The 12,077-nt window shown below is 40.6% G+C and overlaps 1 protein-coding gene across 6 annotated transcripts in view; it reads left to right on the top strand.

Annotated features, from left to right (window-relative positions):
- The window catches only part of Pappa2 (pappalysin 2), a 256,051-nt gene that overhangs the window by 167,468 nt on the left and 76,506 nt on the right, over nt 1-12,077 (top strand). For all 6 annotated transcript variants that reach the window (XM_031386494.1, XM_031386463.1, XM_031386444.1 and 3 more), the window contains exon 16: nt 11,443-11,614. In XM_031386494.1, the coding sequence (XP_031242354.1) occupies nt 11,443-11,614 (172 nt within the window). The remainder of the gene's footprint in view (nt 1-11,442; nt 11,615-12,077) is intronic.

The raw sequence follows: 12,077 nt of genomic DNA, 5'->3' as shown, positions 1-12,077 counted from the left end.
GATCCACCTCTGTCACTTGGAAGCTGAGAGGATCCTGTCCCTGCTGCCCTGCAGCTCCCCTGGGACTCCGTGGGGCCTGAGCCTCCCGGTAGGCTGCTTCGGTCTTAGAAACTCACCAGAGAGAAAAATCCCTGCCATGCTTTTCTAAGCATGCTAATGTAACAAAGAGAATCATATTTTTGAAAACTATTTTACTTTTTGTGGGGTGGGAGTTCATATGTATTTTGATCCTATTTACTCCCACCTTCAACCCTTTCCAGATCCCCTGCCCCATCCCCATCTTTATGTCCTTTTGTTTTAAACCCCACCCAGACCAATTTGTGCTGCCTACACATTTTTGGATATGTGGAACGTGTTCTTGTTACTGGAGTGGAGTCAGCTTACTAGAGATAATACTCGTAGATAAACCTGTCTCTCCCTCTCCTGGCAGCTAACAAGTGACAATAGCTTCTTGATGAGTGGTGGGACTTGTGATCAGCTCCCCTCTCCATGCTGAGATTAGCTCTGTGATAGACTTGCACATATATTCCTTGTGTGTGCTATTACAATTGCTATGAGTTCATGTATGCAACTGCCCTAGTGTATCCAGAAGATACTGTTTGCTCATAGTCCTCTACCACATGTGGCTCTCACATTCTTTCCACACACTCTTGTGCAATGATCTCTTAGCTTTGGGAGGAAGAGGTTGGATATGCAAATCCCATTCAGGGATGAACATTTTATAGTCTCCTGAGAATCAGATAATTTTAAAGAAATGACTAATGGAGAAATAATATGTATTTGATTCCCCCCCCCTTTTTTGTCTTGGGAGCCAACTTGAAGCTTACTAGTTCATGTACATGTATACTACTTGAACTCCCATTCATTGCCTTTGTATAGTCCTGTACCTTTGGGTTGTTATCCTTGAAGGTAGGCTCTGTAAAATAAATAATCAAGAAGATAAAGCAACAGCCAGCTACTATCAAATAACACAGAGTTCTATTCCATGAACTCTGGTAAAGCACAGCTACCACTGTCTCGGGTTTGCTCACTTGTTGCCCAGACTCCTCAAATCCCTTTCTTTTTAGTGGCATCTCTGTGAAAAGACACAAAAGATAGGCCCACTGACCGCAGTAATATAAGTCACATAAAGATCATCCACGTGTCCTTGTCCTCTTTTCAAATGCACCGCAGACATGGGATTTGGGGTGGGAAGAAAAAAGACACAGAAAAATGCAAAGTAGTTTTCCCAAAGACCTTGTTCTAGCCATGATCCACAGAGAAATTTTAGAGGAAGTGGCTGTGTTTTCTATTAAGTTGATGTAGGGTCTTGGGTGTAGAAATAGTTCTTCTTGGCTATTCAGTAACCTATGTAGTAGGTTACTGGTAGAGCACGGACTGAGTCATAGGGCATTAGCATCCTAATCCAGCTGGGCAGCCAAACCTGAACTCAGTACCTTCACATTTTGTTCCAGCTGTAATCAGCTTTTGGTCTTACCAGGATCATTCTATCCCTTTCATTTGTCATCTTGCTTCATGCTTCCTTGCTCCTCAGAACATTTGATGCTGCTCTCTCTAAGTTCCTAGAAGAGCCTTTCAATTGTTTGAAACGGAGATTGGAAATGCCAACCTTTGCCCTTTCTTCTCACCCTTGATCAGATCCCAATACTTCACTCTGCCGGCCATTTCTCTGCTCATCTGTGCAGAAACTGCACATTCCCTCCCTGTGGACAGCTGCAGGGAATAGAGGGCTCCCTATTTTTGCCCTTTGCCTGGGGGATGAAGCTAAATTGTTTGCTTATTCCTTGGCTCCTCATCTTTTCACTTTAGCAGAGGCTTCCCTTTTTGTGCTCCAGGGTGATGGGAAATGATCTCCTTTACTGCTGGGAAAAGCACTATAGAAATGAAATATGTATTACATTTCTACTCATTTGATTATCTTCTTCCCCAAAGCAGTTTAGCAAATTAACATTGAATTTGTTTTTGTTTCTGCCCAGTTTTCTTTTGAGCAAGGAAAGAATTATATCCGCTCAATTGTTCCCGAGATTTCTTGCCCAACTTTCTTTTCCCAGAATGATCTGCCCATAAAATGAGAGGGAAGGATGAGAACTCACTAGAGAAGAATCTGAGTCCCCTGGACAATGAGAAATGGCTGCACGGACAACAGTCTGCACTGGGAGCCACAGCGAGCTATTTCTAATGAGTCTTTTCTAATGGAACTATAGAAAAAAAAGTAAAAGATCATGTTCATGCTTCTCATTTGGGAGCTTTTTAGCATGTAGATAAGACTATTTTAAAATAGCTTTTATTAAAATTAAAATTATATAGGAGGTTATTCTTAGTGGGACATGTTATAAGGATAATTTAGGTGACAACTTTCAATGGAAGGCTAGAATCTAATTAGCAAGTATCTCATAGGAAAGAGATGAAGGCTGTAGTCAAACATCAAGAATAGCCCGATTACAAAGCATAGCCTCTGAAACACTCTCTGAAGCAGGTTATCGTGCTGTCTGAGAGTCTGCCATTAAAAATTATTTTCATGAAGTCTTGACAATCCACAAAGGTCTCTTTAAAATGGAAAATAGCTATCTCTCAGAAATAAGCATGTCTTATACAATGCTCATTTTTCTATGGACCTTTGCAGTGCAAAATCAGAGCCCTCCTGAAACATCATTTAGTGTAGGCATTTGTACATTATAGTGAAAGATGAATGACAATGAGCTGAAAGTGTCACCAGTGCCCCAGCACTTGACTCAGCACAAGTGTTGTTAGTATGGTCTATTTTCACAGCAACTAAGGAGAAAGTACAGAGAATAAACCTTTCCAGTCTGCCAGCTAGCCAGATAATGTTGACACATTTGTGCATAAGTTTTGGTTTGAATGATCCTCTGACCCTGTGTGGATTTTGCTCAGCATAGCCACAGAGGTATAGGAAGTCTGAATGTTGAAGTCGCAGTGAGTCCAATGTGTAGACTGTCACGTGCACAATCTAGCTTCACTGCATAATTTCAGGACACCCCATATTGTCTTTCTTCTAAAAGTAAGTGAGTTGTTACTATCGTCAAGCTTGATAGTTCTAAAAAAAAATTATCCACAGAAATTAATAGTATGAACGTGATGTCAATAAAAGAGTAGCAAGTTCTGGGATTACATAAGAAACTTCTGTTGTTGAATCTATAGAAAGTGTTGAAGTGAACAAGCAAGAGTCCTGAAGGGCACAGCATGTGTTTTGTGTTCTACTTCTTGTGAATTGATAAGCCATTCAAGGCAGTAGACCTCCATTAGCCCATAGATTATATGAGGGTCACAATCAAGCTAAGCTGCTTGTGTCTTCTTGCCCTGTAGCTTGCTGTCTAGTAGTGACATAGTCAGTAGCTGTTCCTCATTTAGTTTCACATGTGTCACAATTCCCAAGGCTCAGCCTTTGCATGTGGCTGGATGACTGTCACTCCTGGGTTAATAGTTTAATTGCTATCCAAGGGCGAATTGTGGACAGGGAAGGCATCAAGAAAGCAGTCAGTTGCAGAACTACAGCAAATCATTCCTCATTATGAAATGCCCCATGTAGAGAGAGTTGCAGTCTTTGGAAATTGTTAGGGGATGTAGTTAGAAATCCTGTGGCTATTTTACATGGGTAATTCTACTTCTCTGGGCAGGTGCTGGGAATCATTCTCTGCATATTAGTCAGTAATTAGATTATTTGATTATTTCTTTGGTATTCTACATATTCTATAATCTACATAAAAATTATGAAGTTTGGGACTTGGTAGGACAGGGCTTTTGAAAGGGAGCTTTTTGGCTGTTTGATGCAAATCTGTTTCCTTTTAGAAGGACAGGGGCATTTGGATGGGACTTCTGGTGTTACGGCCAGACATGGTAAAATCTGTGCCCAGAATTAGAAGTGAATAAAATGAATTACCAAGTGCTGGGGCCACTGAAGTCTACTTCTAATCTTACAAATAGGTCACATTCTAGGAAGCAATGACTCGGCCTGGCGGGACTAGAGGCCTAAGATGGAGAACCAAAGTGAGTGAGGAGACTTTAACACAGGACACACTTCACTTTCTCAGAATGCAGGAATCTGAGACGTCTACTGGGCTTAGGAATTAGTCATTTTTTTGTCATATGAGAAAATAACTAGAACTACTACCAAGATTTCTGTCAAATGAGACTCTTCAGGGGCCAAAAATTTGAATCAGTTTCCCTTTTCCAGATCCTGTCATAAAAACACTTCAAAGCAACAGAAGTGGTTTGCTGTTAGTAGTTTGTTGTTAGAAATGTATTCTGCCTTTAATCTGGTTCCTGTCCTTGAAAACAAATGAAGCCAGAGGTGAGTAGGACCCAGGTTGAGCACCTACGTACTGTCTAAGGATGGCTGCTATTTTGTTTTGCAGATGGTAGTAGGAAGATTAATAAAGACTCTGTCTCTACCAGTTTTTGCCCTGCAACCCTACTCCTGTTTGCTGTCAAATCCCATGCATACATTCGTTCCTAGCCTACACCCTCTTGTTTCAATAAGCATCAATAAAGCAGAGAAGGGGACATCTGATCATCTACTATTTAACTTTAAATGAGCCCCTTTAGGGAGCACACTGGGATTTCTGTCTAGTCAATAGCAATAATTCTTGGATAAGGCCATTGTGATCGCTTATTTAACAAAAGAACTTAAAAAGTGGGGCTGAAGCACAAGATTTCTTCTGGACAGGGAAAGATTATGACAAACTCTTACATTCCCTACCACATCCTGTCTGTTCCAGAGTTTTCTGCACTTTCACCCCAATACCACCATCACCTCATCTGTGAAATTAATACCATACTAAAGCTGCCAGGGCCTTTGGTAGAGCCTATTTCAACCCTGTTATTTTACAAATTTGCAGACAGAAAGCCAGAATGGTTAGGAGACTTACCCAAGGTCATAGATGTCAGCAGGGCAAACCAAACCCAGAGCCCAGATCACAAGGTCTACTGCTTTCTCTACCACTCGAGGCTCTTTCTTCAAGAGTGTGATACCATTGCCAGACAGTTTCTCCCAATATTGTTCGAGGAAAAGAGAAGCATTGTGGTCTCACCCTTCTGTATGGCCCAGTAAGGGTAGGCTATTGACTTTAGAAAAATTCATGCCCCGATTTTGAGTTTGGATAAATATTAATTAAATGATTCTTTGTTCTTCTATTATAATACTAGGTTGGTAGAAAGTTCTGGAACAGCACCCCATTTCTTTTGAGTTTGGTTTGGGGACTATGGGTTGATTTATCTTTCAGATCTATTTGATTTCAGTTTTAGCAAAGCCTAGTTCTTCTACAGTAGTTAATATATGTCGTCCCACAGTTAGGACACAAACTTTCCTTAACCCAATCAATATGAGGGAACCAGGGTTTCTGAACTAATTCTCATTGACTCTTCCAAGGTGAGCTAGAATTTCTTAGGACATCAGACCAATATTCTTTGCCAACTGTAGATAGAACAGCCACAAGTTGCCCACATATCAAGAACTACCCAGTTTTCACAATGTGGACCCAGACTGGAAACCAGCAAAACATTCCTGCAGAATGAAATCCCTTAAGAATGAAAATATTACCAAGAGGTATCTGCCTTGACATCCTATGGGGGGCAGCTCATGGCAAGTTTGTCAGTGTGTCTGGCTACTCTACCTGCAGAGAATGCTGGCTGTCATCTGGTCTCAACTTCAACCTGTTTGTCACTTCCACTAAGAGCTTCTTTCTAAAGCTGTCTCACAGAGGTTGATGCCTTTCAGCACAGATTTCTCTAAATCTGGTGGTCATAATGGAAGCTATCCAGGCATACCAAGTGTTATTCAGTTCACAGTGAAGGAGAAATCATGACCCTCCCCCACCCCCAGCTTTCATGCTGCTCCAGTTTCTCGTGTTCTGGCTATAAAGCCTCAGGAATAACTTTCCAGGACATTTATTTAGCACTTGCACATCTTATTCATTCCTGAAGTTGGTCAAATCAGTGTAATGATAAAATGGTCTTTGAAGGAGCCATGAATTCATGAGTAACACATGATTTATTTTCCCTCTTCAAATGTATTTAATTTTTTTTTGTTAGAACTGGAGAATACTTTATGCTTTTGGCGCCTACCCTGTGGTTTCTCTGTGATAATCTGGGTTTAGTACAGTAAAACAGTGTGATTCGGCAGTGGAATCCATTTCTCTTTTGGGAGTCAGTTTTGTTTCTATACAGTCTTGGACTCTGGAGTGTACTGATATTTCTGCCAGGCTACATGCATTTAGACTTTTAGTAGGATAGGATTCACTCTTGGTGAGTAATAAAATCTTTGAAACTGGGTGTTCCTGGTGGCATATGCTTGTAACCTCAACATGTAGATGAAGGGGCAGGAGGATCATAAGGACTTTAAGCCAAGTCCAGTGCGGGTGACAAAGTAAGCCCTAAACTCAGAAATCAAAACAATACTTGTTTGAAACTTAAAAGTATCACAAATGTTTGCATCATACTACAGGTAGAATAAAAATCCATTTGGTGATAAGGGCTAAAAAAATGCATATTTTAAAAGCTATTTAAATGAGTCTGTGACACAGCTATAATTGAGAGTCTACCTCAGAGTGGAAGACCAATCGTTAATGGAATCATGGTAGCAGGGCTTTCTTACCTCTGGACTTCATTTGCATATCTAGTCACCTGAGGAGAAACCATAGAGTAAGAGATTGTTAGAAATGAGTGTGGAGGGCTTTGAAGTTAATTCCATACAAGAAGAGGATAGCCTGGAGTTGAACTGGATTGTTAATAGGAATTCCTGACTTCATTCAATACTTCAATTTAAGTCCCTTTGACATAATGGGTTTTGGAATGAGAAGCAAGAGAAAGATGATAGAGGCTTCTCATGAAATGGAGAGACAAAATAACAAAGCCAGAAGGTTGAGTTAATGGCAGTGCCCATGCTGATATTTCTAAGGACCCAGTGACTTGAAATTCAGTCATGAAAAATTTAATCCTTTGACTTAAAACTCTGAGTCATCTTTGACTGATCTCATCAGATCCCTGCTTAAGAAAACATTGTGAGGAGGTAGAGAGACAAAGGAGGTGGAAGAGAAAGACATTACCAAAGGGAGCACACTTAGGATATTTCATAGACAGCACCTGGACAAACACTCCCTCCTCGATTTGCCATCATTCGAAAGAATACTGTTGAATCCTTGAATTAACTAATAAATATTCTGTGCATCCCTTTCTGGTAAGGAACTCTTTGGTTCATGCAGCCAATGTCGCTCTTTTCTGACTTGGGCAGAAAACAGCAGGAAATCAGCCTCATCCCTAGGTCTAGTGGTCTAAGCTGGCCTAGGAGGGAGGCTTGGGAGATGAGGATTTTCCTCTGTCTCCAAGTGTGGCCTCGAGCCAGTCTACAAACAGCTTTAGTTTCCTTGTATGCCAAACCAAGATAAATAGCTTCTCTTCCCCTCCCACTTACTACACTGCAAAGCTTTTTGCCACCTTCATTAACCTTCTCCAGAGAAGAACAGAAGAGAGCTTTTGAGAATATCTAAGAGGAACTATTCATGTTCTTAGCATTGTCTTCCTGCCTCTGGGACTGGGTCGCACTGGGAGAAAGGAGAGGGTAACAAGGTGGGAGAATATGGAACACAACAAACTTGCTCAGGAGGCAATGTTTGTAGTGGAAGAGAAACACCAAAGAGGGTTTGGGATTGGGGTACAAGGAGAGAAGTCCACAATTGGTACCAGATGCCATCAGAAGCTAATGACCTGACAAACACCGTCCTCATAAAACAAATTCCTTTAAAAGGAAGTAAATGGAAATATAAGCTAGTGAAAGAATTTGCAGCAGCTGCCGCAAAAACCATTTCTCACTTCATAAACAGATTTGGGTTTTCATTCTCTCTGTCTGTGTCTCTGTCTGTGTCTTTGTCTCTGTCTGTGTCTATCTCTGTCTGTCTCTGTCTGTCTGTCTGTCTGTCTCTGGTCATGGTCTTATTTCATAACATTTTTCCCTTTTGTGCACTTCTTGTCTTGAGTTCTGCTCTGCTGCCAATGCTGGATACATTCCTGATACACTCCTGATGCTAGATAGATGCTCATGATACCAGCAACTAATGTATTCTTAGTCATATTGATGGAAGTAGGCTCCTGCACACTGCTCACTTTCCATCCTATCTCAGCATGTGCTTGTTCTTCATCATGATGTAGATTCATCAGATAAAACCATAAACAGTATGTGCTCTTTCATACATACATGGTCCTTGGCAATCCTATGGCATGAACCAGAGAGTTAATGACCCTTTTCTATCCCTTCCTGCTCAATATGCTAAAGGAGATAGAGTGGTTTGATGATGAATAACATGTAGCACTTACGTATTTGTAGTTCTTTGGCACTGTGAAGGAAGTATTCTGATCTCATCCCAAAGACAGTCATGTTCTGACTCCCTTTTCCAGATGTTGAGTATCACTCAGAGACAGTTTCCTTCCTTATCTTGCATACCTTCTGGTCAGCATTGGATTTTGGGAATTCACACTTATTCATTAACAATCCTCCTTTCCTTGACTTATATTCCTCCTTTCTTTCATTGGGATGCACAGATGTGATATCATCATAGGGAACAGCTATGGTGTAAGACAGCAAAAAGATCCCTTCACGTCACGTATCTTCTTCCATTCTCTACCTCTCAGGCATGCACAGAAGAAATGAGAAAGTCACTAGAATAGTATTTAAACCCATGCATCACAGATATCCATTTATCACAGTCAGATCAAATCTACCTCTTTAGGGGCTATTGCTTTTTAAACCAGCTCTCAATTAGGGTAGGACCTATGTACTTATTTGATGGCATTTTACTTTCTACTTTCTTATAGTGTTGTCCAATTGTCTGATAAAGTCATTAACAACTAATAAAAACCAAGGGCAAGCAGAGTACATCATTGATGATGACTGATACCTATGTTCTGTAGTGATTATCATCATGGGCAAGGATACCAAGGTTAAGAAAACATGTTAGTAGTCTCTCTCACTAGAGTGAGTTCCTTAAGGTCACAGTCTTTGTCATATCACCAGTGCTAGTCCAATCTCTTGCAAAGAATATGTCCTTTTATTGTGTGATAATCCATACAAATGGATACTTCTAAAGTCAAATTAAAAAATCTGTATTGCCTGTTGGTAGCTGCATGGAGAATTTGAGCATCACCATTGTCTCACTTTTATGCATAAAAACCACACTCTGGTTGACACACTTTTGTTTGCAAGAACACTTAGTGGGAAGGAAAACTAAAGAATCCAAAAAGTAAGGTTAGTGTGTCTAGGGACGTTCCTAGATCCTGGTACTATAAGTAAGGTTACTGTGTCCAGGGAAGTTCCTAGATCCTGGTGCTATAAACTAGGTCTTTTTTTAAAGATATTTTCTTTATTTATGTTTCAAATTTTATCCTCTTTCCCCATTTCCCTCTGAAACCCCCCACTCTGTTCCGCCCCTCCTGCTCACCAATTCACCTACTTACTCCTGCTCCCCTCTCCTGGAATTCACCTACACTGGGCATCAAGCCTTCACAAGACCAAGGGCCTCTCCTTGATGTCCCACAAGGCCATCCTCTGCTACATATGCACTGGAGCCAGGATTAGCTCCTTGCATACTCTTTGGTTGGTGTGGTTTAGTCCCTGGGAGCTCTGGGGCTTCTGGTTGGTTCATATTGTTGTTCCTCCTATGGAACTACAAATCCCTTCAGCTCCTTGGGTCCTTTCTCTAGCTCCACCATTAGGGACCCTGTGCTCAGTCCAATGTATGGCTGCAAGCCTCTATTTCTGTATTTGTCAGGCACTGGCAAAGCCTCTCAGGAGACAGCTCTATCAGGCTCCTGTCAGCAAGCACTTGTTGGTATCCACAATATTGTCTGTCTGGGTTTGGTAACTGTGTATGGGATAGATTAGGTCTTTGTTCCTCTTTTAGAAGGTATTGGGGTCTATATGCTGGTCAGATGGTTCCTCTAACATGGTATCAGTTATGGTAAGGTAACATACCATCTCTGGGCCTGTAACACTTTGTGTTTAGTAGTGAATGAATGGTTGGGACAAAATGGCTGAATTACTGTTGGATAATTATCTTTCATGGGATTTAACACATTTTCCATTTTAGTAACATATTTAGCTTTACTATCTGAAATAGGAATAAATTTAATTAAGCAAGTTTTATTGTATCTACTATAGTCAAGTATATGGTGACTTAAAATTGGACAAGAAGTATTTCTCTTCAAGAAGTTCATACTCCAGCTGTGAGATTAAGGACACAGTCAGATGATAATTGCCTTGTGGGTAAATGGATGAGTAAACTAATTAAGTGATTTAAGAACAAGAAAATGCATACATAATAAAATCAAGTAAATTGATTATTAGAAAGAACTTATTTTTTTATACTTCTACTAAGAGATTTGAAGGAAGGCAGGAAGTGTGAAAGGGTTAGTCTGTGGAGAAGAAAGACCTTTTAGAAATCTCGTTAAACTCAAGAAAAGTGTGGAAGTGAGAGAAATAAAAAGGAAAGGATCCTAATAGGAAACTGATACTGAGATATAGTTGGGCCTTTGTCAGCAGGACAGTAAAGGGGCTAACCTTGGAACAGTCTTAATCTTGTGAGATGTATACTTGTGAGGGAAGAATCTGAAACATTAGGGTGTGAAGAACTCATTCTATGTGGTGCAAATATTAAATGGTGGAGCAGGGCTGAAGTCTGGTGCTCATGCTCTAGTTAAATGCCATGTTTCCACTGCAGTGGAGCTACATTCTTCTTGCCTTCTTCTCTATAGCATTGATGCTGCTGTTATAGTCCAGGTTGAATCACCTTGAACCTTGGAGTGTCTGTGTATCTCTCGGGCTACTTATGACTGGCCCTACTGGTCCAAGAAGCAATTCTCTGCTAAGAAGATATCTCTGGAAGTCTCTGGCACAATGTCAAGCATGTGATGGGGATTTAATTCATACTGTCAGGTTTCCTTAGGTTGTTATAGTCTTTAGGGATAAGTGCCAGCAATTGGAATGTTTTCATGTCAGTCAATGATCTCTGATACTCAACCTCTTCATAGGACTTCCTTGTGATCAGTTATCTAAAAGGCCAATGCTTAATGAAATCAGGGATCTCCAGGTTCTATCCTGGAGCTTAGTCCTAGGTCTATTTCAATTGCTAGGGACCTAGAAATATTGTTGTTTAATGTTTCAAGCATCATTCCTTGGTTTCTTGCTTTTAGAGATTGTCTAGAACACCAAGAACTCATTTTTACCTCATCCCATCATCATTGATGTTCATGGAAGGCCACAGAAAGTTAGCTGTCATGTCAGTTTTATCATGCCTCACAGGCCTCAATGAAACAGAACAAAGTGATGAATTCCATTTAGGCTATGAAAAAAAAATCTTTCTGCAATTTAGGTGTATTGTTCAAAGACGGATATTGCTGCTGTTTCAGCTAAGATGCTTCTGTTTCTGTCACCCTCAGCTGTGCTCAACAACCTTGTGGAGAACAGGGAAGATGTGTGCCATTGCTACTTGATCATACAGACATGGTGAATTGTACCTCGAGTAGCCCAGGTCACATGGAGTGTGCTATCACTTGTCAAAGGGGATATGTCCTTCAGACCAGCAGTGGGCAGTACCTCAGGAATATGCAGGTAAGTTAGAAGCAGATGACCAGAAGGAAGGGATTCCTGAGGCAGGAATCTATCTATCCTCTTCTCTCTGGCTAGTGTTGGAAGGGCTGGTATTCTTAAATCTTTGAAAATGAAAACCATGATCTCTGTGAAAGCAATAGGAAGTATGGTGGTACAGAAATCTAAGGTGTCCAACCATGTGGAACTCTGACTTCCTTAGGTGTTAGTTTACTCACTGTATGGGTGATAGATATGAATTCTTATTCAATGTTCCCTCAACATGTCTTTTTTCATAGATGTGACTGTCTCAAAGTAGACTTGGTCATAATTCACAGCAAAATTGATTACTGTCAACTTATCTGAGGTTCATTGTAAGCCTTGTCCTCTCCTGATCTACTTTCAAGATTGTTGGAGAAATATAACCAAATTATGCCCCAAAACATTAAGTCCATAACTGAGGCAGAGTTTGTAACATGGTAATATG

This window comes from Mastomys coucha, unplaced genomic scaffold (genome assembly GCF_008632895.1).
Source record: "Mastomys coucha isolate ucsf_1 unplaced genomic scaffold, UCSF_Mcou_1 pScaffold1, whole genome shotgun sequence".
In the NCBI taxonomy this organism is placed as follows: domain Eukaryota; kingdom Metazoa; phylum Chordata; class Mammalia; order Rodentia; family Muridae; genus Mastomys; species Mastomys coucha.
The sequence above is the reverse complement of the archived record's forward strand: the minus strand, read 5'-3'. Positions and strand labels throughout refer to the sequence as shown.